At 44.9% G+C, this 27,535-nt stretch overlaps 4 protein-coding genes across 4 annotated transcripts; 3 read left to right on the top strand and 1 right to left on the bottom strand.

Annotated features, from left to right (window-relative positions):
- Nucleotides 1-566: 566 nt before the first annotated feature.
- On the top strand, nt 567-9,323 carry LOC142371065 (uncharacterized). The gene is made up of 12 exons (XM_075453655.1): nt 567-686; nt 822-1,015; nt 5,438-5,536; nt 5,713-5,862; nt 5,948-6,082; nt 6,498-6,617; nt 6,822-6,938; nt 7,045-7,119; nt 7,570-7,674; nt 7,800-7,839; nt 8,054-8,111; nt 8,351-9,323. The coding sequence occupies exons 2-12, from the start codon at nt 1,010-1,012 to the stop codon at nt 9,093-9,095; spliced, it is 1,650 nt and encodes a 549-aa protein (XP_075309770.1). The 5' UTR covers nt 567-686; nt 822-1,009; the 3' UTR covers nt 9,096-9,323.
- A 145-nt stretch (nt 9,324-9,468) lies between these two features.
- atf4b (activating transcription factor 4b) lies at nt 9,469-12,258 on the top strand. The gene is made up of 3 exons (XM_075454273.1): nt 9,469-9,633; nt 10,330-10,791; nt 10,894-12,258. Exons 2-3 carry the CDS (start codon nt 10,431-10,433, stop codon nt 11,883-11,885), a joined length of 1,353 nt encoding a protein of 450 aa, XP_075310388.1. The 5' UTR covers nt 9,469-9,633; nt 10,330-10,430; the 3' UTR covers nt 11,886-12,258.
- Nucleotides 12,259-13,308: 1,050 nt separating this feature from the next.
- Nucleotides 13,309-21,375, bottom strand: LOC142370773 (GTPase IMAP family member 8). The gene is made up of 6 exons (XM_075453243.1): nt 20,516-21,375; nt 19,071-19,626; nt 17,188-17,285; nt 16,907-17,038; nt 16,187-16,777; nt 13,309-15,194 (listed from the first exon to the last, which is right to left on the bottom strand). Exons 1-6 carry the CDS (start codon nt 20,544-20,546, stop codon nt 15,121-15,123), a joined length of 1,482 nt encoding a protein of 493 aa, XP_075309358.1. The 5' UTR covers nt 20,547-21,375; the 3' UTR covers nt 13,309-15,120.
- A 405-nt stretch (nt 21,376-21,780) lies between these two features.
- adsl (adenylosuccinate lyase) lies at nt 21,781-27,532 on the top strand. The gene is made up of 12 exons (XM_075453244.1): nt 21,781-22,095; nt 24,656-24,859; nt 24,974-25,018; nt 25,262-25,341; nt 25,455-25,626; nt 25,702-25,748; nt 25,916-26,006; nt 26,116-26,185; nt 26,311-26,458; nt 26,734-26,914; nt 27,015-27,191; nt 27,355-27,532. The coding sequence occupies exons 1-12, from the start codon at nt 21,952-21,954 to the stop codon at nt 27,439-27,441; spliced, it is 1,446 nt and encodes a 481-aa protein (XP_075309359.1). The 5' UTR covers nt 21,781-21,951; the 3' UTR covers nt 27,442-27,532.
- The last annotated feature ends 3 nt before the right edge of the window (nt 27,533-27,535 follow it).

Raw genomic sequence — 27,535 nt, 5'->3', positions numbered from 1 at the left:
ACAAGTTAATTCGCCCAGCCCTAATTGTGTGTATTCTCCTTATGATGCAAATAGCGCTGACTCATTTAGGCACGGATTCAGACATTAGCATAACCTGTTTGCAACGGATTATTGTAGTCAGACACACAGAAAGGATTCAAGCAGCGAGATGGATAAATGTGAGAAACTGATGTGCTTTATGATGGCAGGAGATAAAAGCCTTTGCGTTCACGTCCCCCAACTGTTGCCCGCGTCACAGGGAATCTGCAACTGCGACCAAAAAGGCATGTGCGTTCAAAATCTCAACCTATTCTTTTACAATCAGAGCTTTAAGTCGATTTACTTGCTCAAGCTCTTACGTATGACGTGGGTTTTCAACCCGACAAAAATAACAGTCCTCGTTAAAAACATCCTCTGACTTAACACTGAGCTTATAAGCAACTGCAAACAGCATAGACAGCAGGTTTGGCCTGCTCGACAAGATTTCAGATAAGATCCCCGACTCAGAAAGCACAGAGAATTTGACATGAAAGTTGACGTGCAAACAAAAAGCCCAACACAGCGCCGTCGTTATCAGAAAGTATTCGGGCCTCTTAACAAAGTGAACCGTGACAGTAAAGATTAGTTGTTTTTCTTGCTTCCAGCTGAGGTAAAGTTGGAAGAAGTGATTCATTTTAAGGGAGGCAAAATCCAACCGACTGACAGTGGTAAGAACCTGCATGTGGATTTCTGAGGGACAGTGTTGGTGCTCATCTTCCCACTCATCTGTATGTCTGTCATGAAGTCTTACGTACGATCCACCCACATATTTTCACTGTACTTTCTCTGTTGTGACGCGGCAGGTACATGAAACACCTGTAGGCTTCCTGTAACTGTGTAATTGAGGAAAAACTACAAGCAGAGGAGGAGTAGACACTCTTGGTATCTGCAGCTGGGAGTCCAGAAATGTGAACACATGGGTGAACCCATTACTTATGCTGTGATCCCAATCAAAGACAGAACTGGACAGTAGAGGCATCAATACCTGAGCATGACGGTAGGCACGAACCATTTCTTTGTATGTAGGTTGTTCTGCATTTATTCTACGCTTTAGAAAGTTGCATTGAAGGACAGACAAAACGTCCCAGTTGCTTTGTTTCAACGCACAGTCACATTCAGGCATTTAGATGTTCAGTATGGCAGTGTGGTACCTTTCTGAGGGATTTTAGGAGAAACAATGAAACAAACTGCGGGAGGCAACAAATGGCCAAACACTGTTGTGTGCAATATATCCATATACTTGAATCTATTAACACTTTATTTATCTATTACCATTAACATCATATTTTATTTATTTTATTACCGTAACAAAAAAACTGTGCATCTTACACCCTTCCGTTTTTTTTACATTACTTATATATTTTTGATATTTTTATATTCGAACCCTCTTTGCACTGTTTTTGGTGGCTTCAAATGTCGTTGTACCATGTATAATGACAATAAAGGCATTCTGATTCTGATTCTGATAATAATAGTAAGGGCGGCAGGTTGCAGCTCGAGTTACAAATCTAGAAGCCGACTCAATTGTTGTATGTTGCAATGCAAGCCTGAGTTCTCTGCATACCGAGGTGCTTTGTTAGCGAAGTTGGTGTGAGTGTTGATGGATTAAGTTTCTTCCTTGAAGGATATGTTTTACAGAATGTAAATTAGTTGACATTCATCACTTGTTACATAATGTATTAGATTATGTAAAAACGTCAATGTTAAGTTTTTCAAATATCATTTCACATCTGAAAAGGGGTCAAAATGTTCTCAATCCATTTAAAGGCACGGCGTATAAGCATTTACGGTTAGTCACCGGACTCTCACAACCAAAGTAATGTCTGCAGGTGAACTGTTTGGTTTCTGGTGTTTAGATTTTTATTGAAATGCTCTAAAAGTGTAAGATACAACTCAGTAATCCGTGCCAAGGTAATCCATCCATTACAATATATATACATGTGTTCTATGAAATCACCAGAAAGGAGGCGTGCTTTATAGTAATAATAAGCACAGAGCACAACTACAGCTTACAAGATTTGACACAAAACAAAAAACTGCAATCAATCAAACAAACTGGCCTAAATTCGTGCATCAACATGTGAGAAGATGCTGAATTAAATGATTGCCAGATTAGAAGATTAGAATCTGTTTGCTATCAAAAACAGATGTTTAATGGCTTAAACAAGCAAGTCATCTTGCTTGGCTTAAACATCAGGGGTCCGTTTCACGTAGCAGGTTCAACCAACTCTGAGTCTATTCCTGATCTCTGAGTTGATCTACTCTGAGATAGAAAACCCTGAGTTTTCGGTTCCACAAACGCTGATTTGAGTGAGGTTAATCAACTCTGAGTAAGTTCACCTTGAGTTTAGCGCGTGCACCACAACTTTAAAAAGCCAGCATCAATGGAGCCCCGATTCGACGAGTCACCTTGGCAACGGGGAAGAGGAGGGGCTACGTTTTTCACCAACCTCGAATTGGAAATCTTAATGCGCTCATACGGCGAGTTTCAATACGTTTTTAGAAATAAGTGCAACACCGTTGCAGCAGCAAAAGTGTAAGTTTAAATGTAGTCCTTTGCAATCACAATAATATTACAGGGAAACTGCTTGAATGGTAGCCCATTCATTTATTTCATTTAGGTGCAATCCCACAGGGGAGAAGCGCTCTTGGCAGTTTAAGATGAAATATAAAAACATTGTTCAAACAGGTGAGACCTCGGCATGGAGGTACCTCATTTTGATCATGTTTTACACTGTAAAGTAAATATTAAGTGGCTATTTGACTGTGCAGTTATTTTATTCCCAACATAATGCTGTTTTCACACACATAAACTATGTCTTCTCATCTATACCATCCATCCATCCATCATCTATACACCGCTGAATCCGTCAGTCGGGTCGCGGGGGGGCTGGAGCCTATCCCAGCGGTCAATGGGCAAGAGGCGGGGTACACCCTGGACAGGCCGCCAGTCCATCACAGGGCCACATAGAGACAAACGAGACAAACAACCATACACACTCACAGTCACTCCGAAGGACAATTTAGAGTCATCATCTATATCATGTTCTGTTAAATAATTAAGCCTATTTAAACTAACACAGACTTCTACTGAGCCAACAGAAAGAAGGCAGATGCCCGTAAAACGGGTGGTGGCCACCACCTCTAACGGGAGGGCAGTGGCTGAGGGAATCCACCCCCAAGACACGAGTGCCTTTATAAAATATAATAGGCCTATATATGTCTTTTTTAAGCCTATTCATACAAATATTTATTTGTCTTTTATGTCTTTTTTTTCTTTTGTCCCAACACATTCTGATGGTGCCGCTCAAAAAGATAATTGTCTGTAAATGCAAAAATCTATGCGCGGTCTGTAACCATCTCCGACGAATATTTATTTCTCTGCGCAATAATGCTGCACCTTCATCCACGGGATCGTTGTCAAAAGGACATGTTCGTGAAAAAAGTTGCCTCCTACTGTGCCTAATGGACTTCTAGAAGTGGAAGAACTCGCTCTGCTGACTGAATGAATGAGGAAATCAAATGGCGTGTGTGGCTGAAAGAGGGCGGAGACAGAAAGAAACTCGAGGTTTCTTGAATAAAACGTGGTCCCGACCAGGTTAGGTTCAGAGAGTCTGTTACTCCGGTAACTGACCGTGAAGTTAAGTTACCTCTCTTTGTGAAACAGGCTAGAGTTACCCCTCTTCCTCGGGGTTAAGTTACCTCCCTTTGTGAAACGGAAAACTCAGGGTTTCCCTCATTTCAGGGTTAACCAACTCAGAGTTTTCACTAAACCTGCTACGTGAAACGGACCTCTGAAGACCTTATGTTGGTTTGTGTCCCAGCGCTGCATTTGAGTCACTTTCTCACTGAAATGTTGTTGAATTGTCGGCCTTTTCTGTGTTCACAGCAAAAGGTCGAGAAGCACGTGAGGGAATTGTCGATTGTTTTTTTCTTTCAAATGGACAGTTTTTAGCTCCCCTGCACCACGACAAACCAGTGTGGTTCTCCATTATTTGTGATCAAATTACACAATTTCCTAAATGAAATCTGGGATGATTACTTACTTGTTTTTTTTAGTCACTTGTTTTTGTAATCTGATCACATGATCCTGATTATATGTCATTAACTGGGATTTCTTAAAGGTTGTAAACATGTTCTCTGTATATATGTATATACTTATATATATATATATATATATATATATAAATGTATTTATATGGCTAAGACTTTATGACAAAGATCATTATCTGGTCAATTTGGACCAGAACAGCCAGAGTTTGCATTTTTACACCAGATGTCTGGACTTGGTCTTAGATATTACCCAGAGTGGTACCAATGGAATGGATTCACCCACTTAAGGTGTCCTGATGAGTCACCAATCAAGCACCCTGACGCAGAAGCTGCTTTTTCTGTGATAAGCCAAATAAATAAAAGTATCTTAAAAGCTCAAAGCTTAAAAAAAAAACCCTATGCAGAAAAAACCCAGCACAATCATCTTCTGTGCAGCAGTCCTAAAAAAGATTTATGCTGAATTAGATTACCAGCAACTCAACCTGATATAGAGTACTGTATACACAGGGAGTGAGGGCCATGGGGGCCAATCAGCTCAGTTTTACAACAAAAGCCTGAGGTATCTGCCAATGATCGGCTGCTGAGAAAACTTGTTTAGCATGACACCGTCATTGATGTTTGGAGACAAATAAGATACTGGGCATGTATAAATAGTTTTATATAAAAAAAAAAAAATTAAAAACAATTCCTGGTGTGACATAGCCTGGCTGACGCGTCCACAATCTCGATGAGATGGTGGTCTGGAAACTAGGTGTGCATTTTCTCGTATTGGAGGCGTGGTTTACGAATGCCTAGAGCCGTTTATTGGGCGCTACGAATGTCTATCAAATGACGTCAGGTATTTTCCATGCTGCTTTGCGCGCGATTCATAGCCAATTGTATCTGATGTTCAGCCAATATCGGAAAAACTTCGGGTGGGCTACTTGGCTGGATGTCACGGTTCAAATGACCCTAGGGTGGAATCTACTCCGAAACACTTTCTAAGGCTGCATTGAACGTTGTGTCCGCTGTCATGATGAATTAACACTCTACAAGCTTCGGTGTTGCGCATAGACGTCGTCATCGTCTTGCTGCCGCCGCCCCCCCCCGTTCTGTGATTGGTTCCCAAACTCAGGCAAAAATAAGGGCGGTGGTTTCCAGGCTGACTTTGCAGTGAGAATGAAATCGAGAGCAAAGCAGCATGGGAATTCCCAGGCTAGGTGTGACACAGATAATAAGCATTTCTGGTAAAAGTTTTCATGCCAGGACCGAGACAAGGAAGAGGCTGGATGAAACTAATCTGGAAGCCTCAGACTCTTCCTCATTTCTTGACAGCTCTGATGGCAAAGAGTTAACTTATCTTTTTTTTTTTTATCTCGACCCAAAGTCACCCAAACCCCCAAGGTCATACTTCAGGCCGAAGTCAACCATCGCGGACCAAGATGAAATCTCAGAGAATCTCTACGAAGACCCGGATGCATTGGAGGTAAATTATTTGTATATTTTTAAAACCATCTTTGGTGTTTTTGCAGGTGTCACGTGCACTCATAATTACATCTAAAGAACAATGTGGGGATTGTGAAAAAATAAATAACTAAATAAAGGACTTTCAGGACTTGGATATTATTCATTGAAAGTATGGTATTTTTTTTTTTTCCCCAGGTATCTGTCGTAGACGCAGGGCAATCACAAGAGCAGGAGGAGGTCAAAGCCAAGCCTACGCCTTTACCCAGAATCAAATCCCAACTGAAACCGCTATATCTGAACACTGACCCTGCCAACTCCTCAGACAAAGCACTCAACACACTCAATGTAAGCAAATCGCATTTGATACTTCAGATAGCATTACTTATGGTGTGTATTAAATTTTCTTTTTTGCGTGTGCTTTCATTACCAGCGTTCCCAAAGTAAGGGGAAGTCCTTGGACTCCAGCAGGCCTCAACCTTTCCGTCCTCCTCCTGTTCCACCGGGGAACAGAAATAACCCAACCTACAATTGTAACGCAATTCCAGCTCCCAAGTCGACTGTAAAGGTATACGTTTCCAAACATGTTAAGCTCGATTTGTCCTTGAAATGACCCCAAATTTTTTTTTTTTAGGGAATACACCCAATTCCTTGCTCAGTATCAGGATCAGTGCTCCTTGATTAAGGAAAACAACACAAAACACTGACACCACCTTTTGAAGTTCTGTGAAGGCTTCGTGTTACGTGTTATGTACAATGTGGTGATTTTTAAGCAGCTAGTGGGCAGATTCAGTTCAATTCAATTCAAATGAATAACACTTAATGATCCACCAAGGTAATCTATGTCGCTGCGGTATAAATAAAAATATCTTTGTAGGCAGAGCTACTCTCCTCAAACAACCATCAGTTAATAGTTTTTGATTTCATGCCTAATATGTGGGTGCCACCATTTTGATCTTTTCACGACTTTGTTTCTGGTCTAGTCTCCGGCTCTAAATCCCAGGAACAAACCTCCTCCTCTTCCCCCTCCCCGACCAAACCCTCCTCCTGCTTCCCCTCATTATATTGACCGACCGCCTTCTTCAATGAGCATACAACGAGAGGTGAATATGTTACGATTCTTTATTCCCATCAAAATATCAAAAGGTCAAACTGTTCCTGCAGCTCACACAGTGCAACGTCTGACTGGTTTGAGACGTCATTAGCAGAATTAGGATACATAAACCACACCCTTTCTTCATTAAAGAACAGATACTGTGTGCTGTATAGTTGTAATTTTCTAAGTTTACTGATCTTCTGTTTGCTAGAGCTGCACTGTGACGCCTCAACAATCCCGGCGTTCCTCTATCAGCTCCCTGGGACAGAGGCCTGTCTCACCGGCCCTTTCCGAAGGGCACCTGAACTATTTCACTTACCAATCACAGGTGGAGTGCAAGCCACAAGTTGTGCATTTGGCTGCATTTCAAGTCCATGTTAAGTCAGCAATAAACAGCGTGAACGCTCACAAACGTGAATGTCTTACATTTTTAGGCCAGAGCTGCAGCTGCACAGTCTCGGTTCAAGACGCCCTCCTTCCTCCGTAGCAACTCTACAGCATCTTCAGAGGTATAGACAGCCACTGCAGGGCTGGTGAACCATTCTTTCATGTGTAGCAGAACTGCAACAGCCTGCTGTTCTGTCATGGAAATCCAAATGTGTAAGATCTCAATCTTGCTTCCTGCATTTAGAAAAGTTTAGTCAACGTGAAATGCAGATATATCGGTAAGGCTTATATTAGTTGCAGTGGTCCAACAACACATCTGCCCAAATGTGACAGTGTGTGAGGAGAGAATACTGTGTAGCTTTGACTCATGACATCCCATATGAAAGACTGCAGATATTACGAGAAAAAGATCAACAATGACAATACCAGAAGCTAATCTATCGAAAAGCTAAGTGATACAGCACAAAAGAAATGTATATATTTTTTTTTCATCACGAACAGCACTTGAAAAATCCACGTTTTGATTATCAGTTGAGTTGTTTATCAAAAGATTTCCCTTTCATCTCTTACAGTACAGTCTATCACCCCAGCCTTCAGCATACTTAGGGTTTAATCCCTACCAGGAGACAGAGTATCGTTACTACCTGGAAGTTTTTCCAAGTGAACACGAAGGAATGGTGAGATACTGTGCTCTGAATGCACACGCATGCTCAAAGACAAGGGTCAAATTTTAGAAAAGAAAGGGTTCTAATCCTTTTTGATTTGATTTGAGTTGACAACAAAAATCATCTGTTTTCCTCAGGACATCACTGAGCTGCTGAGATGGTTGAAAAGAGTGTCCAGTAAGTAGGAAATTTGCCATACAGATTGTAATTGTTTAATTACCCTGAAACAAGTGACAAGCCGCGATGTGTCTTTTTTTTTCTCTGTCTTGTTCATTCATTTCCAAAAATGCTGGGAAAAAAATAAATATTCCAAACTGAAATGTATTAAAATACTGTTGCAATAAGCATTGCCATCTTCCTAGCAAAATCTACCTCTGTTTGGTCATTCCAGGAGAACCTGATGTCATGTATTCACCAGTGTTTGGCCTCAGCGTAGAGGAAGAGATCAGGTAGCGAATCCAAACTGTCACAAGAACTTTTCTTTGTGAACTGGCAGCATCCTTTCAGCTTCCTGACGTTTTGTGTCAGTGTCAGAGCAACACTCCTTCATCGCGACGTGAACATCTGCTTATGCTCCTAAATGTAGAGCCAGTATTTGATGGCGGGATTATTCAAGAATGCAAAGTATGTTAAAGTCAATCTCAAGAGCTACATCCTTATCTCTTTCATCCCCACTTTTTTTTTGCAGATCCTTTCATCTGAGGGCCATGAATGTGAAGACAGCACACCGTCTCTACAACCTTCTCATGATTAAACGAAAAGATAGCCTGCAGAAAATCATAGAAGAGTTCAATAGCATCAGTCAGACGGTGGACAAGGTGAAGAAGGCCAATAAAAGCAGGGAGATTGCTGGAGGCACCACAGGTGCTGTAGGAGGGGTGGCTGCAGTGGTGGGCATCGCACTGGCTCCTATGACTATGGGGGTCTCTCTGATTGCCACAGCTGTTGGTGCAGGTATGGTAGCAGCTGGCGGAGGTTTTGGCGCTCAGGCTGCTAAAGCCAACAAGAGGATTGTGAACAGGACAACAGTTGAGAAACTGGTGAACGACTACATGTCAGAGGTGGTTGACATGGAACAATGTCTGCAGTTTATCCTCACTGTGATGAATGAGCTTCGAAGGCACAACATTGACAGACTACAGAGGGAAGGAGCTCACCCGGACGCAGTGAAGGTGGCAAAACTGTCACACACTGTGTTCAGCAACAACGTAACCATCAGTAGGGGGGTGTCTCTTGTCCAACCAGGTGGGGTGACATCTGGAAGCCTGCTTAAAACTTTTACCTCAGAAATGGATACTTATTTCACGGAAAATAACAATCAGAAGCTAAAGAAGTCAAAAAAAAGCAGGTTTTCAGGTAGAGTTTGCACTTTGGCCAAAAATCTGCAAGAGGAGCTGGATTATCTGAAAGAAATGTGGGAAATGTTATGTTGAATCAACAAAGATCCCCGTGTGTCTGTGGCTTTATCTGTGAGTGTGATAGAGATTTTTAGGATATAATTTTTTTTTTTTACAATTAAATGTCTTTGATCAATCATTTATGTAAATATATGATTCTTAAGTATTTAAGACTGTAATTTTAGTTGTAGCTATGGTAGATATAAATGAATGGAAATATATCTGATTTTGATGTAATGTTTCGTGTTAAATGATGTTATATTAATAAACAGCATCGTATGACTAAAAAGTATAGTGGCACTTCTTTCAGTACGTTGTGCTCAGTGGCGGAATGATATTGTGGAGGACAGCGGATGGACACGGCCACTCCCTCTACGCTCTTTTCTTTATATTAGCACCGCGCTCCGACAGCCGCCATTTTCCTTTTTAACAAACATCAGACGAGGGAACAGCATTGTCGGACACCTCTCTATTTGCCGAAATGGCAGTGTAAAAGTGCAGCGACCCAGCAGCAGCCAACAAAACAGTGCATCCAACCAGTGCACTGAGTCACTTCTAATTTAGCAAACATGTCGTAAGTATTATTTTTATCCTTAAGTTTTATCGGCGACGGGCGTCCGGCCTACTGTGGCCGCCCGCCCGGCGAGTCTGGTCTTACTGTATCTGAATAAGTAAACATTTATTGGGCAGTTTTCAGTAAATCTGACAGGGGCGTTTAAAAAATATTTGGACGCCGTTACTTAATTATTATTTTGGATGATTTATGGAATTACAGGACTACTGGCGACATTGACGCAACACGTGACAATAATCATGAAATCTAAAGTTTGATGTTTTTTTTTCTAACAACTCTACCATAATGTGTCCGTTTCATTATAAACACAGAGTTCTACTCCGTTAAAACTCAGTTGCAATAAGTGTGGCTTTTATAGTGTATGTCATGGCCTCGAGTGCCAGCGTGGCAGAAAATGGTTTGCTTCTGTCAAAATGGCGTCTTTCTGTGGGCGGATTGAGAACAAAAGTGTAGCTGTTGTTTGTGGGAATGATGACGGAGCCTGTAACCTTGTCTTGAAGCGGACTGACGTCACAGTCATAAGACTAGAAGTTGGGAAGAGACACGTGATGCGGTGCAGGTGTATTGCACCCATGGGGGCAGTGTTGCTGAAATATGAATGGATTTATTTTACCAGATCACAATTAAAGAACGCTTTGCCTCAATTTTATTTATTTCCAAGGTATTGACAACTTTTTTTTTCTTCCCAACTTTCAGGTCCTTCGTGGAAACCCTCAGCACTGCTGCATTTGACAGCATAAAAGAGTTCGTCGCTACCCCATATTCACACACCCCAATTGTGACCAACAACAGCCACTATGACCATGATGATGACAAACTCACAGTTTGGCCTGGAAGACATGGAGGCCCTTCTCTGGGAGCCTTCCTCTCCCATGGCTGATGTCATGGACTCCCTGTTCGTTAACCCTGACAGAGACGGGCAACAGGAGGGAGGAGGAACTTCGTTGGAGGGGGGCACACCGCCTGTGTCACCCCTCATCTCCTCATCGCTGTCTTCTTCCTCCTCGCCGCCTCCCTTCTACTCTCCTCCTCCATCTCCGCCCGCTGTTCACCTCCACGGGGACAAGGCTGATACTGAGTCTGACCTTCTCCCCCTCCTTTGGTTGGGCCACCCTGGTCAGCTGAGAGGAAGCCAGATGCCCTCAGATGACAGCAAAGGTAGTGATCTTTAAGTAACAGCAAAAAAACTAAAAAAAAAAAAATAACTGGTGTCGGGAGTGATTGAGCATAAACTAACGTAGCCTCATTTTATCTTCACAGAGGATGAGCTCATTGACCTAGACTGGATGGCAGAGAGGGTGGATCTAAGTGAGATTGACCTGGACTCTCTGATAGGCTCCTGCAGTCCTGCTGAAGAGTCCCCCACCTCTCCAGAGGAACTGCTTGCTTCCCTGGATTGCTCCATGGAGCTCGATCCCTTCACACTGCCAACTCTCGAAACTCCTGTACTCCCCAGTCTTCATTCTGCTACTTATCCAAGTGCAGCATCTCCTGTTCTTCCCAGTGCTTGTTCAGATCCCTCTGTCATTACAGTGGATGAGCCTGACTCTCCCTGTGACGGGCAAGAGGTTCCTTCCTCGCCGCTTTGTGTCCCAGAGCCACAAGAGGAGCTGGAAATCAAATCTGAACCGTATTCCCCAGACCCCTCTCCCCCAGTGGTTGACTCGGCTTCCTCTCCAGACTTCACTCTGGACCTGGGCAGTGAAGTGGATGTGTCGGAGAGTGAGGTGAAGCCCGTGGTTACCTCTGTGGTCTCTCAGGTCCCGCGTATTGTGCTCTCCCTTTCCCCAACTCGCATCGTCCTCGTGCTGGCTCCCAAACGCGAAGTGGGGATCACTGCCACGACAGAGGTAGTTCACTGCGTCCCAGCAGCCTCCCCTCTGCAAAGGTCCCCCAGAAGCCGTCCGTACCCCGAGCCAAAACACAAAGCGACTCCACCCTCTCCCAGCGCTGTCATTGTCGAAGCACAGGGCGTCCGGGCCGCAGGTGGAGCCGAGAGGGTAACATTGAAGGCACCGAAGAACAAGAAACAGAAGAAGATGGAGCAGAACAAAACGGCTGCTACACGCTACAGACAGAAGAAGAGAGAGGAACAAGATGCACTTCTGATAGAGTATGGGCAGCTGGAGAAGAAGAATGTGGAGCTGACCGAAAAGGCCGAATCTATGGCCAGGGAGATAGAGTATCTGAAAGAGCTGATGGAGGAAGTGCGCCATGCTCGGCAAAGGAAAGGTCTCAGTGCTGACCCCTAATGATGGGACCATGTAGTAGCTGATGCTGTGTATTAAAAGGTGTTGAACAGGAAGTGGGCTCTGCAGATGTTATTTCTTTATTAATGAGCATCACTGTAGTGGTCTGTCCACACAGCATGCCTTGGATACACAATCCAAATCTGTCTGTGTCCAACACTGGTATTAACTAAGTAATGCTTTGATCATACATCGCTAATTATATAGTATATAAGAGTATTTTTCCATTCAGTGTATACAACCTTGTGATGTTACTTGTACCTTTAGCCATATCAGGCCCTCACATACTTGGATGTTAAAAGTTTTTAAAAGTTTGAATGTACAATAACCAGACTTCATGTATAATAAGTCTCCTAATAAAGAGTCTGAAACCTTATTGTACGAATTTGGGAATTTCTTTACACTGATGCTGAAATTTCTTACCAGTTAAAAATACAAAACCTGTTTCTGCACATTTATTAAAGGGCTCAGTTGTGACATGGGGTGGGGGGGTTATGAACACCAATTCTTGAGGTTACCTCGGAAGTTGAGATGAGTGTAGATCAATTCAAAATTATATTATCTTTTTGTGGTAAGCCATCTGACCCTGAACAAAGAGGCTACTGATGGCCGTAAGTGGGGCCTCTTCAAAACAAACTGAGAAGAGGCTAACTCAACCCACCTGACCAGCAGCCGTCTGCAGACACATGGGCTTTCAATCAAGTTACAGTCATGTGAATTTAATGTTGTATTTTGGCACGAGGGGAACCAGTTCCCGATAAAACAAGTCTTTTAGTGTGTTGCGTTTCTGTGCTGAATTAGTACCCTTGTTATACGCGCTGTGTGTGGGGGGGCTAAAAGCGAGAACGTATTTGTCAGCAGAAAACAGGGGGAGAAAGGGGATGCTGACCTAGGCAGAGCTGGAATAATACACGCAAAATATGTGTGTTTATCTTACGTCGGGTCCTTGGTGGGCGAGCTGTAATTGGCCTGGGCTTTTGTCCAGACCCTTCAGCGGTGATCTATACTTCTGTGGAGGCATGCCAAAAGTCAAAATGGTGCAGAGCTAATTTGCAAAGCATTTTATCCAGAAGGAACAAAACAAAAACTTTGTGGATGCTGCTGCTGCCTGTGTAACTGCCTTTAATTTAAAGGACAATATAAGACTTCAGATTACCCAGAAGTGGATTTTTCTTTCATCTCGTTTTCGTTCAAACAAAATAACAAGTACACACAGTATATCTATTAAAACACACACACACACATCTGCCACACCATCATTATATATTCTGCTTGCTGCACTTCCACCTAGTGGTGATACCACATAACTACCACCTCTTCCACACAAAATACAGCTGAACAAAAGGTTTTATTGTCTTCGAGGAAGTGCTGAGCAACAAATATAAACGACACTGACATAACAAGACAAAAGTCAAAAGCACACAACTATAATTGTACCTTTTATTGTTGTCATAGGATGAACAAAGTTCTGATGACGCAATCACCATACAAGAGGGACTACACAGTCACTTTGGCTACATTCAAGTGGTGGCACTTACACAGTGCAAGATGCTTCGCTAAGAGATTACAACTTATCATATTTGACACTGTAAATATACTCTGCTCATACAAGGTATTCGCAGGTGGAGTGGGACCCGACTCCGGATGGGCGTTTGAAACATTCTTGTATGAAACTTTAAAGTCATGCTCGTCACACTAAGCGCAGTGGTGGCCTACGTCACTAGAAGCACAGAGTCAGGATAACATAGAGGGAGCTGCGGTGGGTTTTTTTTTTTTGTTTGTTTGTTTTTTTGTGTCATCGGCTGCATCGTGAGTAGAAAATGAAATTTATCGTCATGGCAGTGATATCCGTCACAAATTCCATACGCTTCTAGTTCTACCTTTCGTGTGAATCCTCTTTCTTTTTTTAGTTTTTTTTTTAAAGTTCACCTCAGCTCAAGGTGGAGGGGATGTGATGCCAGAAATTCACTGATTTGTCGTTTTATTTTTTTCAAGCATTAGTTGGAGGTATGAGACGTGAGGTTGCCTTCAAATCCGCAGGCACTCTTTTATTCTGCATGCGATGCCTTAACATGCCCCTGACATCATCAGTATACATTTACACCTTCCTCTCTTCTTTCTCCCCCCCCCCCTCCCCTGATGTCAGGAACTGAAATCTCGTGGATGTAGAAAAAAAGTGAGCGGGAAGGCAGGAAAGGCCCTAAGTGAGCTTGAACGGTTTCATGAGGTTTTCTCGTTTCTGTGGCATGCTAAAAGCTTGATGTAGCCTTTTTGGGGGTCCAGCTTCTGCCGCTGCTGCAGGGCTGTGCTCCCGCTCTTCACGCTTTGATGCTGAGGCACGTAGCTGAATCCACCTTGTCGATATTTGCGCTGGATGCATGACTGTAGCAGAGCCAGCCCGAGCTGCTCCGCAGGGATCTGAGGCAGCAGAAGTTTCAGTGCAGCCTTCCCCAACTCTTCCAGGGCTCCTCTCAAGGGTGAAGGCTCAACATAAAATACTTAGTTACCGCTTGGCCTGGGTTCAAAGAACTCAAGCAACCACTTACCACCAAAGTGCAGAGTTCGAACTTTCCAAAGCAGATGCGCACAGAAAGACTCCACTTTGATTTAATGTGTGACTCTTGTCTGCAGTTTAGCGATCGGCTTTGGTCAGCGTTTCTGTAAATGTACCACAATCAGTCCAATCCCGGCTCCCCGGGTGGGCCCTAATCAAACTTTAATGAAGAGAAATTTCGTTAGAACGATCAGAGAGTCACCTCCTGTTTAAATTCGGGTCTGCTGTCGTGAATGTAAACTGAAGCTATGTGCACGTTTCCTCTCCGTGGAACGCTGCTTTTGCCTCGCTGTCCGTGGCTTCCTTTGGTTTTTAGTTTTCACGCAGTGGTTTAAACTGAACGATGAGCAGCAATGGAACCCGGTGAGCGACTCGTAATGCAGAGCAAACGCAGAGCTACAAAGACGCTGCGACCTCCTCTTGGGTGTAGACAGTCTGCTCTGAGCGGTATTCCGCACTTCCTCCATCGGTGGGACACGCTAAACTTTGCTCAGTGAACAGTAAATTTGTGTGTTTTCTTTTTTTTTCCCAACAAAGAGACCCACGTCACCAGACTCCTGCTGCGAAACCTTTCTTTCCCCCTCAGACTCCTAAGCTTTCAATCCGAGATTAAAGTTAAATGAGGTGATGTTTGGGCCCACTGATGAGAGGAGAGCCAGGCGTCTTTGCTTCAATGGCTCTGTTTCACTGGAGCTGACATCCTCGGCAGTCGTCCTCCGGTTCGGTGTTATCAGAAGAGTAGGAGCTCTCCTCGCTCACTGTTGAGTGGAAAACAATTGCATCAGTGCGTACAATTCTTAGCAGCGGACACACACACTTCAGCCTTACGGGTATGGTCAGACATATGACATCGTTGGGATGCTGGCGTTGATGCGAATGAAAACATGATGCAGTGATATGCAAATCATTTGAAGGCCGTGCTTAATTGAGAAAAAACAAACAGGAAATGGATGTTGAAACCCAAGACGGCTGGGAAAGAAATTCTGATGGAACACCCGAAACAGGACTGGATACAAAAAAAAAAAATATCTAAGAGGGTGTTTCAGCAGTGAAGATGACGAGGATTCACCACTCTAATAGCAACTGCGAGATCAGAAAGCTTTTAGCATTAAAAATGGAAAACAATGTGCAATTTCTCCATCTACAGTGCACAATATTTCTGAAAGAATCTCTGTCCGTGTCCTTCGGTTGCCGCCACGATTTCGACATGGGAACATCTGCATCCAAAAATGCAAGCTGAAACTCTACCGTGCACATAGAAAACGAGATTCAGAAATGGCGCCATCTTTCTTTTTTGTTGGACGTGGATCGCACATCTTTAAGTCTCAATGGGAAAAGTTCGCTTCGCCACCAGCGCTCAGTTCAAAAGCTACAAGCATCGACGGTCCGTTGCTACCATAGTGCACACGGCACCTTCGAAGCTGAACAACACAAATCTCTTTCAGGGAAGGTCTTGCTTATTTCCGCAAGACCGTACCAAACCGTCATGGCGTCCCAGAAAGAGTCCAGGTACTAAAGTGGTCGGTCCGATGTGCTGAGCTGTCACTCAGTGAAATCACAGAGCACATTATGAGGAAAAACAAAAGAGGAACTGTTGAGCAGCCGGAATGATGCATGAATCCAGAACATCTGACGTATTGTATTCGTACCGTTTTCTATTAAATGCAGGGTTAAAGTGACTCACAAATCTGCGCTGGTCTGTTTTTACTCACATGAAATATGTGCATGAAAATTAAAGAGCGGGACTTACACCACTCTGTTTGGATGGGGAGGAAGGCCTTGTTGCCGTTGTCCCTGATCATCTCCTCTATCTTATCCAGGAGGACCGACACACTCCTGTCCTTGCCAGGGACCTTACTGTCCAGGACGTGGTAATAGTTCCCACAGAACTCAAGCAGTCTTTGTAGTTCCCGCCCACCTCTGAGGATGTGCTCCTCAATGGGCGTGTGTCCCAGCCAGTCACCACAGCTGAACAGCACCATGGTGTGGAGCCACGCACTGTCACCAAACAGAGTCTCTATGTGGGCCAGGAGCGTTCGCCTCTTCCTGGCGGTGAGCGACGAGACCACGGGCAGGACCAGCAGCAGGGTGTGGGGTCCCGGTCGCAGGAGGGCGGCGCCACGCTGGGACTCCTGCCAGATTCGCTTTGGGGTTCGCCTCACCGAGAACCAGTCCCAGCCAGGGGTGTCGACGATGGTGACACGCCGGCCGCACACGAGGGCTTGCCTTCTGAGGCACATCTCCGTCTCCTGGCCCGATTCAAAGCAACGCCGGCCCAGGATGGTGTTCCCCACCGAGCTCTTCCCGACACCCTTCCACCCTAATAACAGCAACCTCAAGTCTGTACACCCAGGTATAAGAGTGGTGGGAACAGATGGTCAGAGAAGCAGTGTAAAGGAAAGCAAAAATGTCAAAGAAGACTAACTGCTCAGCATTCTGTCGTGCAAAAACATGCACAGCTCCCGCATACCTCTCGGAGGTCCTCCGATCATTTGCTCTCGCTGTCTGGCATGCTCCTCCATCCTCATTCTCTCTTCTTCCAGAGCTCCCCTGGCCTGCTCTTCCTCCAATAAAATCAACTCATTCACCTCAAAGTACCAGCCTGCATGAAGGCAGCAATGACTCATTCACTCAACTGTTTTAATCACAGCACTACATTTTTAAAGGGCTAAATAATGTAGAAAGTCTTAAAACTACAGGGTCTATGAGGAACATACGATGCGATGCACAAAAGATGAAACTGAGCCAAACCTTGGTTGTCGGTGACCATTTCCTCCACTTTTTCCATCAGTTCTGGGACTTGCGTGTTTTCCTCTGTCTCTTTTCTAGTGTTATCAAAAGTATGATACCTGCAGTCAGACAAAAAAAAAAAGTAAAACACACTTTAAAAAAAGAGCCACTGCACTATATCTGCGCACAAAGATGTATTATTCCTGCGTGGCAGGAACTGCATTTTGGGTTTCCTGTTTCCTGTTGCCGAGACAACCAGCCAGTTGCCTCTCTGCACTGGAAAAAATCTAAATCTTACTAAGTATATATTTTTTTCATTGAGTATCTCATTACACTTGATATAAGACATAATTGCCTAACAAGTACCATTTCAGCAAGATATGGAGACTTGTTTTAACACAATACATCTTGAATATCTTGTTAAGTAAAAAGTCTTGAAAACATCTTGTTTTGAGTCATATTTCACATGAAACAAGCTTTTTTTTTCATTTGAAGAGGTTTTTAAGATAATTTCAAGATCATTCAAAAGTCCTAAATATCACATTTTATTTCAAGAAATCTTGACAAGCCGATTTTCACTAGTTTCATTGGCAGATGTTTTGCTTATTTCAAGCAAAAACGTCTTGTATCTGTTGTTTTTTTACTTACTTTTGGAGGGGCATTTTTTCCAGTGTGCTTGCAATGTATAAAAGCTCGACGGCAGTTTGTGTCCCTGTCGTGCTGTGACCTGTATGTGGCTGGAGTACCCACAGGTGATGGGTTCTGAGGCATTAGCATGCTTGTATTATGTATATTATGTGTGTGTGTGTGTGTCTAATTGAAACATCTGAATTGGCAGAAATCTATTCTTTCCTGGCTCTCAAATAATGTATGTTTCACAGATTGTTTTTGACTTATGTGACTCATCCTCCGGGTTGTGGGTTGCACAATTGTGTGCCTGTGGGCGTGACGCATGTATGAACAGAATCCTGTAAGTATTGTGTTGAAAAAGCTGTTAGGGGTCGAACCAAATCGGGAACTAAAAACTCCCTGTAAGCTTGATTTGGTAGTTTAAAACAAACCCGTCAGATGACAGAGTTTTCACCACTTTGCTCCTACAACTTATCAGTCTTATCATGTGTATGTGACTCCTTTGTTTTTGTTGCATGTATTCTTCTGTTTGGCAGACCTTTTTACTTCTGTGATGTTGTTTTTTTTTAAGAAAGGTACAGCCATACAGAAAACAAGGCAATCTGCAGTGTGAGAGACCAAGGCTGCAGCTGCAGGGAGTCATTTGTAACACAGCGGGCAGTGAACAACAGACCTTGACGGTTAGTGTGAGAAGATGTTCTTTTTTCAGCTGAGGCAATCACTAACGGGCCAAGTGGACACAATAAAGGCACAAGATACATGTATACAGTTTCCTATCATGCTTCCTCTTAGAAGTCTGATGCAAGGAATCATCCTGATCGCAAACACTTTGAAGGTTTCAGTTAATAAAGGCATTAAACTCTACACACCCGAGTTATCTTTCATTTTTGAACTTGTGGTCTTCAGACTCAAATGATATTCGCAGTGATGACATCACCTGAGGCCGCATGAGATTCCACAAAGCTCCTTCTAGACCGACAAGAGGCTTTCTAAACCTTTTTTCCAGATATGCACCTGCGCTCAAGACTAGAGAACAAGTTCTGAAATACGAAAAGCTGACTTTCCCTTGAAGTCGTCTTTTAAAGTGCTGCAGCATCTCCCCCCGAACGAAAAAAATTCAGTAATTTTTTGGCATCATACCGCTCACGCCTGGCTAACATTGACTTTGGAGTGACAGCTGTGCGGTGCTGACGTTCTTTTGTTCCGAGCAGAGCTTTTTGGAGAGACAAACACACACAACAGAGTGAGGAGAGAGAAACCAACAGACATCGTACCTGCTTCCACATCTCTCCACCAGCCACTGCAGGGCCTCTCCAGTGTTCGCTATGTGCTCCTCAATAAATACACCTTTGGGCAGCTTGTCCACACATGTAAAGAGTACCATGGAATACCTCCAGATGCCTCCACCTAGCGCCCCCAACTGGTCCTCTGCGGCCCTCCTCTCAATGTCAGTGAAGGGTTTGGTGACTGACACCACGAGCAGGATAGCGTGAGGTCCAGGAGGGCAGAGAATGGCCCCCATGCACGGCCCCTCGCTGTCCAGGCTGGGCGGTGGTCGCGCCGGGCTCTCTGACTCGGCACCGGCATTGTCGGTGGTATCGGTTTCTTCCTCGTCCGAGGGGTCAGCAGGAATGGCCCACGACGGAGCGTCGACCACTGTGACCCGGCGGCCGTAGATCTCCGTCTGGGCCACATTGCTGTGTGTAGTCTCTGTCCCAGCGTCAAAGACCTTGAGTCCCAGAATGGTGTTAGCAGAGGAGGTCTTTCCCGACTGTGGGCCCCCGAGGATCAGCAGTCGGCGCTCAGGGGGGTGGCGGCCCCTGGGGTCTCCTATTATAACACAGACAGATCAGAGGGTCTTCTAATGGAACATGTGATTTCGATATTGAACAATGTAAATTGTGTACCTGACTCATGAATTCTGAGCTTTCAGAAAAGTTGCTCTTCTGAAGTCAAAAATAGGAGTGAGGCACGCATATGGATCCTTCTCCGAAACAACCACAAGCCCATTTAAAAGGACCGTACATACATAACATAGGGCAGTGGGTCCATACTGTTTAAATTCCTTGTTCTGACTCTAGATTAGCATGATAGTGTTGCATGAAGATGAATGAATTTGCATTTTCTCCTCTCATCCCTGCACTGTCCCCACTGATCTCTGCTGTGCCCTCTTCTTATCCCATCCTTGCTGCCTCATATTCCTTCTGCTTTGCCGCCTTCTCTTTTATTCTAATCTAGTTCCTTCCCCCCTCCTCTGTTCCCTGCTCGCAGCACGCCCTCTCCCAGTCTCCATCCATCCTCAGCCTTTGGAAAATTAAGGTCGGGCAGGAGGATGGTTGGACCCCTTATAGACATGTGGATAGAATATGAGAGTTACAAGAGTAATAGACATCCTGGTAAAATGGCGTGAGGACACAACATGGATACTCGGCATATGGCAGGAGGAGTGGTGAGTGCTCCGCGACGATGACGTGATGAGGAGCATACACGGAGCTGTGGGGAAGTTGGTTATTTCATCCCTGCTGCTTCACTGCTGGTGAGGCTTCCCATGTGTGTTGCTAATCACATACAGATGACTCGAGCAACAGTTTTCCCACTTTAATGGGGTCCAAATGAGAAACAGTGCTGCGAGCGTGCCCTGGACGCTGTGATGAAATGAGCAGCGATGAAGGGGAGCCAGAGGCAAAAGCATTCAGCAACAGATTTAAACCCCACTTACCAGTGTCAGAGGCAGAGGACACAGCAGCCATCTTGTGTGTAGAACCTCTGGCTTCCTCCTTCTCAGTCCCCCTCCTCCTTCTCCTTCTCGACTCCACGGTGGCTTCCTTTTTCTGGCTTCTTCAGAAAGCGGCAGATACTGAGCGGCGTGCGAAAGGCTGCCAACTCAAATGCTTCTCAGCTCTCTCTTTCACTTTAACCCTCATTCTACTGCAGTGTTACTCACTCCATCTTCAGTTCCCCATGTCTGGCCCTGCCTCCCCTTCCCCTCTCATACCTCCTCTGCCATTCAGCCTCTCGCTCTTTTCTGTAATCTATTATCTCCCACGCCCTCTTCACCCCACAAACAGCTCTGTTTCCTCCTCTGCTTGTGCGTCCTTCCCTCCCTTTTTCTCGTCTTCCAGTGCTCCCTCTTTTGTCTTTTTCTTTTTTTCTTTTTTTTTTATCTGTCCAAGGAGAGGGGAACGATTGTGCAATGCAGGAGACTCAAAGCCAAATCCACCCCTGCCGCAGCAGCTCCAGGAGGATGTCCTGTCATTGTTTTGAGGCAAAACAGAGGAAGACGTTCCTCCCACTTACTCCAATCACCCAGCAGCAGCAGCAGCAGTGTGGCACTGTATGCAGACTGCAGTCAGCACGACAGATAGATAGAGGGATGGATAGACAGACATGAGGGGGAGTAGAAAAAGAAGTAGTAGAAGAAGAAGCACTCTGTTCTGTATACGGCTGGATGGCTTTTCCCCAGGTGCTGCATTACATAAATAAAAAAAACAAAAAAACAATAACGTAATCCCTGCAGACACAGACGTATTGTGAGGCAGGAAAGGGTGAATAAAACATTCATAAAAACATTTAAATATTGATGCAAGGCATGAGGTCACAGCTTACATAAACACATAAGAGCAACTATGGATAGCAGAGCATTGTTGGGAGTTATTTGTCATTAATGATCAAAGCCCTGCCACCTTAATGTGCAGGTTTTGAGGAATAAATCGGGTGAAGCAGAAAAAACAAATCAATGATACATTTTTTTTTAAAAAGAACCCTGTCCTTGGCTTATGTGCCGTGATACATTCACGGACCCTGATAGAGTACGCTGTGTTTATTTTCAGAAGGCAATGACATTTATGACGCATTTTCAATATTTATGAGTTTATACACGCTCAGGTCTTGTAGGAGTGATGAGACTTAAAATGAAGCAGCTATTTTGGACGATGATGTTTGGACCGCGCTACCGTATGTCGTCGCAAGTGTCGCAATCAGACCTCGAGCCGTTCGCCGACTTTGGGTGTCGTGAGAGAAAAAAAACCCTCTTCGCCTCGTCCATGCGACGCTACGAGCTGAAGTAGCTTCCTGGCGCGAGGGCTTGCGTGCGCGTGTCGGCGTGTTTTCGAAGGATACAGGGCAGACTTTCCTCTATCAGCGGACACAGCAAACATGGAGGCAGCCGACGAGTTCATGAAGTACCGTTCACCGCTGGTGTCCAGGTACGCCAGCAAGGAAATGGCCTACAACTTCAGTGACAGGAAGAAATTCACAACCTGGAGGAAGCTGTGGATCTACCTGGCGAAAGCCGAGAAGGTGTGACACACTGCGGCGGAACAGCAGCCGCCGGAGTCGGTGTTTGGGATGTTTTCTGTGAATATGACGGCACGTTTATGTCGAGCTTTGCATGGCTTATGAACCCAAGTTTGCGACCTTCAGGGAGCCTTATCAAGTTCCCCTGCTCTAAATATAGTTTTTTACAGAGGACCTCGGCAGCTAAAGCAGAACATAATTATGATAGAAAGTATCAACAGCAGAGACCAATATTAAACCTAACAGAATTCTTTTGTCGTTTGGAGACCTCGTGAGAGTTCTACATAAAGCTGTTATTGCAAATGCAACACGTCCATAAAGTTCTCATGAAGCCCACCTGTTGCCTTCAGACTATGAGCTTTGAGCAAATACAAACCTGTCCTCAGTTTCGAAACTCAAAGTACTTGTGAAATTTGGATTCTAGCGTTCAAATCGTTAGGCTTATGGGCTGTTGGCCAAGAGTGGAAGTAGAGATGGTTTGAAGCCGGATATATTTTCAATTCATTCAAATGATTTGTTATTATTATTATTATTATTGTAAAAATAGTTGATAAGTTTGTTGCCACTTTTTGAATAGATTTGAGCTTATAAACATAGTAAAGCTTTCATCAGTTGCCATCTTTCCACCATCCCACACTAAACAGGTCAGCACCTATTGGGAATGGTCTGTTTCTACTAAGGTAACTTAAAAGTTAAGGTAATAACACCAATGAACAGCCAGTATGACACATTCAGTGTGTTTAAACATGTTTGGATACCTCAGAAACTTCTTTGCAGAAACTCTGGCGTTTCACGTTTACTTTGATTTAAAATACACGTGTGTGGCTTTCCACGCTGTTTTTCTGCTCAGCAGGATTCTGTAATGATGACCTCTGGGGCCCTTTTTGGAGTCGTGAGAAGGAAGTCTCTGAAACATTGCAGGGTGCCTGGCGTTAACTGGTCCCCGAGCCCCGTGCTTTGAAACGCTAAAAGGTCAAAGTTTACCAAAAAGAAGCGCGTACGTGTCGGCGGGTAAACGTATGTTTTCAGGATTGATTGGACATCGCCAGTGCTCAAACATGAGCTCTGCAGTTCTTTTAATTCAATCAGCTGCCTTATTGAAGAGGCCAAAAGGCAGTTTAACTGGTGACAGACTCTCTTTCACATGGGTCGTCTCATGACTTGTTACACCCACACACACATATATGCTTGCACGTGCCCTCTTTGGGGCTACTTTAGCTTTTCTAGAGTCTTCCCGGGCAGAGAGGGTACGGCCAGCGTTCAGCAGGGATTGAAAATAGCAGAGAATGTCTCAGTAACTAGAGATAGCCCTCTGGGAGGCTGTATTTAACTCATCTCAGCCTCCAGCTTGGCGTTAGTTTCTTTACGTTTGCCCTCAGAAATATTTGCACTTTCTGCGCTGTGATATCTTCGTGCTTGAAGCCGGCCTGTCCACAGTTTGACCTTTGAGGCCACCGGGTTCCACAACGTTGGCTTGTGCACCGTTTTGGGACACAAAGAGAGAGGGGACAACATTTCTCAGTCAGCCAGTTCCGTAACCTTTCTGAAATCACATGACTTTCCGAGTCAAATCTAATCAAAGTACTGAACGTGCGCTCATAAGGACAGCACATGTCGGGAGTTTTAAAAAGAGAGGCGGGGGTCACTAATGCCAACAGCAGGCTGTGTGCTCTTTGCCCAGCCAGTGGACATTCCAATCTTCTTCTATGGATTATTTTATTTCTTTTGAGATTACGGCTTCAGCGGCTGGTCGTTCATTGGGGTTCTCAAGCAACACAAATATATCTTGGTCTTGTCTTTTTAGATTAATAGAAAAAAATCTACATATTTATTAAGTTTAGGGAAGTAGCGATACACTAATCTCACGATACGATACACGATATTCAGCCTACGATTCGATACGATTCAATACACTTACATCATTTTCTGGGGGGAAAAAAGGGACAGTGTGATTTGACATGAATCGTCGCTGATTGGACTGGTGGTCCAACCTTTGAACCGGAAGGACGACACAGCCAGACATACAGAAACAAACGAACAGGTCAAACATGAGAGCTACGCACTTTATACAACATTTTTATGAACTAATTTATCACTGTTTTGTATAATGTGACACCCTGGCATTGTATTGCATTACCTTAATGTTCTGTGTTTTCACTAATTGTAATGTCTGACTTTTCAATAATTTGCTTAAAAAAAAAATTTTAAATAAAAAAAAAAAAAATCGATACTCGCGGCTTGAAAAATCGATACTTTATCAGGAAACGAAATATCGATATATATATATCGCAGTATCGATAAAATTGCTCAGCCCTAATTAAGTTGATCAAATAAGCTATTAAAAATCCTTCTGAAATTTGTAATGAATTAAAGGTACAGCACCAACATTGTGATGACATCTAGTGGCAAAGTTCCAGATAGCAGGAATCAGAGTAATTCCTTTCCAAGCATGTAGGAGTAACTGCCACGAAAAAGCCAGTACGTCTTGTAAATTGATGAATTTGCCGGGTTGTCGAGGTTTTCTTCCTCACCCCGTCTCTGTGCTCATGGCTTTCTTCCTCAGGCTTTGGGTCTGCCCATCACGGACGCTCAGGTCCTGGAGATGGAGGGCCACGCAGAGGACATAGACTTTGTCATGGCGGCCGAGGAGGAGCGTAAGCTCAGGCACGATGTCATGGCTCACGTGCACACCTTCGCCCACTGCTGCCCCGCTGCCGCTCCCATCATTCACCTCGGGGCCACCTCCTGTTATGTTGGAGACAACACGGTGAGCGGGATTATTTGCTGGATTGCATCACGCATGTTTCATTCTGTCCCCGCTGTAGCCGTTTGTCTTTGAACAGCCTGCTCCTCCTTAAATCCATTTGTCTTTCTTCCTCAGGACTTGATTATGTTGCGAGATGGATTCGACATCCTCTTGCCTAAGGTGAGGCTCAGCTGTTAGATTTGTGAAAATAGTAGAATGCGAAGTGTTTTTTTGTTTTTTTTACAAGCCTCAGGTGCGTGGTAACAAGCCAACAATGTTGAAGTAATGGCAGCAGTTTATTTTGCACTGTTTCCCCGCGACACGCAGAATACGTGCCATGAACATTTCGTGTTGAGGTTGTATTTGTTGTAACGGTGTGTGATGTCATTAGTCGGTAATTAAACTCCATCTTTACCCCTGCAGCTGGCAAGAGTCATCGACAGGCTGGCAAACTTTGCGGAGAAACACGCTGACCTCCCTACGCTCGGCTTCACGCACTACCAGTAAGTCTGAAAGGAGCCGCAGCCGTTTTCTTGCCTTCATCGGTCCTTCTGAGGCTCCGCGGCGATGTTCTCGTTTTTTTTTCTTCTGACAAACCTTCGTGTTGACTGCACAGGCCTGCCCAGCTGACCACTGTGGGGAAGCGGGCGTGTCTGTGGCTGCAGGATCTGGCCATGGATATGCGGAACCTGCAGCGGGCGCGCGATGACCTACGCTTCCGGGGGGTGAAGGGGACCACCGGCACCCAAGCCAGCTTCCTGCAACTCTTTCAGGGGGACCACGACAAGGTATGAAAAAACCCCACCAATAACCAATAAAGCGGCGTGTGATGGTGGATTTTAATAGTTATTTTCTGCCACCAGGTGGAGGAACTCGACAGGATGGTGACGGAAATGGCTGGCTTCAAAAAGTAAGCTCTGTGGACCAACTTAGTGCTAAATGCTAACTTGAAACAACAATCCTCAAAGCAATGGGGCGATGTCAGTCAGGCAATGTCTTTATGGGGTGGAGACCTTTAACAGACTACAGAGAATAGGTCTGTTGCTATACCTCTCATGTCGTGCCAATCTCACCCAGAGCCTACCTGGTCACCGGACAGACATACAGCCGCAAGGTGGACGTCGATTGCGTGTCCAGCCTGGCCAGTTTGGGAGCGACTGTCCACAAGGTGAGATGGAGATTTACTTAGATAAATGTCTCCATCTGGTGGTCAAATATCTTAGCAATTTATTTTATGAATCAACCTGTTGACCAACCATCTTTCAACTCTTCTGTAGATCTGTACAGACATCCGCCTGCTGGCCAACCTAAAGGAAATAGAGGAGCCTTTTGAGAAAGAGCAGATCGGTATGTTTTCTCTCCAGCTGCAAAACATCCTGACATTCTAAAGCACGCTGAGCTGTGAGAGTGAAAACCGTTTTGCTCCAGTATGAAGCTGTCCGTCCCCCCCCCCCCCCCCCCCCCCCGGCCAGGTTCCAGTGCCATGCCCTACAAGAGGAACCCAATGCGTGCCGAGCGTTGCTGCAGCTTGGCCCGGCATCTGGTGGCGCTGATGGCCGACCCGCTGCAGACGGCCTCAGTCCAGTGGCTGGAGAGGACGCTGGACGACAGCGCCAACAGGTCGGCCAACCCACACGCACATTTTCACTCGTATCAACTCATACAGCCATATACGCTACTGTCCAGACCAGCAAACTGCCAAAACTTCTGCTTGTGTGGAAGTGCTCACTTTTGCCGATGATCAGTTAACCAAGTGGGTTTTATGAGCAGAACCTGGCTGATACCAACTCTCCTAATTCCTGTGGAAGCATTGAGGGTGCAAGTGCCGGGTATCCAGGCTCACTTGGTTAATCTGCTGTTAATCTGAGTGTTGTGCTGTCATTTCCACGGCACAGGAGGATCTCCCTGCCCGAGTCCTTCCTCACGGCAGACATCATCCTCAGCACTCTGCAGAACATCACAGAGGGTCTGGTCGTCTACCCAAAAGTCATAGAGAGGCACATCCGCCACGAGCTGCCCTTCATGGCCACAGAGAACATCATTATGGCCATGGTGAAGGCTGGAGGGAACAGACAGGTAAGGAGAGGGTTCAGTGAGAGGGTCTCTGTGAGAAAATGATGCGATAATCATGACTGGTCGTTTTTTTTTTTTCCTCCTCACTGCACCTCTCCGTCAGGACTGCCACGAGAAGATCCGTGTTCTGTCTCAGGAGGCGGGAGCTGTCGTCAAACAGGAAGGCGGTGACAACGACCTGCTGACAAGAGTCCAGCGAGACCCTTACTTCGCACCTATCCTGGGGCAGCTGGACGCCCTGCTGGACCCCAAGACCTTTATTGGCCGTGCTCCTCAGCAGGTAACCACAGTAACGGGCCTCTGCCTCTGATCTGATCTCACATCTGAGCACGCCAACTCGAGACGTCTCACTGTACTGACCGCAAAACTCAAGTTAATCATTCTCCAGCTGACTCCTGTGCTGTGTAACATATTTGTATCTCTGTCTTCTTCCTCTCACCCAGGTTGCTAGGTTCCTGTCTGAAGAAGTGCGCCCCCTGCTGGAGCCCTACAAGGCCAAGATGGATGTGAAGATTGAGCTCGAGCTGTAACACACACATGCGTACTTCACCGCCTTGCACACTGGACAGGAGAAAAAGACTTTGAACGCTCCTTTATACCTCAATAAAGAAAGTCGATGCAGTT

Source organism: Odontesthes bonariensis, chromosome 21, assembly GCF_027942865.1.
Source record: "Odontesthes bonariensis isolate fOdoBon6 chromosome 21, fOdoBon6.hap1, whole genome shotgun sequence".
NCBI classification, from domain to species: Eukaryota; Metazoa; Chordata; class Actinopteri; order Atheriniformes; family Atherinopsidae; genus Odontesthes; species Odontesthes bonariensis.
This window is presented reverse-complemented; position numbering and strand designations above follow the sequence as displayed.

Excerpts from the sequence above, each read along its gene's own strand:
- atf4b (XM_075454273.1), top strand. The coding sequence starts at position 10,431 with ATGACCATGATGATGACAAACTCACAGTTTGGCCTGGAAGACATGGAG. Across the intron at positions 10,792-10,893 it reads GCCCTCAGATGACAGCAAAG|AGGATGAGCTCATTGACCTA; the intron begins GTAGTGATCTTT and ends TTATCTTCACAG.
- LOC142370773 (XM_075453243.1), bottom strand. The coding sequence starts at position 20,546 with ATGGCTGCTGTGTCCTCTGCCTCTGACACTG. Across the intron at positions 17,286-19,070 it reads GTGGAGAGATGTGGAAGCAG|GTATCATACTTTTGATAACA; the intron begins GTACGATGTCTG and ends GTCTGACTGCAG. Across the intron at positions 17,039-17,187 it reads AATGGTCACCGACAACCAAG|GCTGGTACTTTGAGGTGAAT; the intron begins GTTTGGCTCAGT and ends GCCTTCATGCAG.
- LOC142371065 (XM_075453655.1), top strand. Across the intron at positions 6,618-6,821 it reads CAATGAGCATACAACGAGAG|AGCTGCACTGTGACGCCTCA; the intron begins GTGAATATGTTA and ends TCTGTTTGCTAG. Across the intron at positions 6,939-7,044 it reads ATTTCACTTACCAATCACAG|GCCAGAGCTGCAGCTGCACA; the intron begins GTGGAGTGCAAG and ends TTACATTTTTAG.
- adsl (XM_075453244.1), top strand. The coding sequence starts at position 21,952 with ATGGAGGCAGCCGACGAGTTCATGAAGTACCGTTCACCGCTGGTGTCC. Across the intron at positions 26,007-26,115 it reads TGGGAGCGACTGTCCACAAG|ATCTGTACAGACATCCGCCT; the intron begins GTGAGATGGAGA and ends ACTCTTCTGTAG. Across the intron at positions 26,459-26,733 it reads CTGGACGACAGCGCCAACAG|GAGGATCTCCCTGCCCGAGT; the intron begins GTCGGCCAACCC and ends TCCACGGCACAG.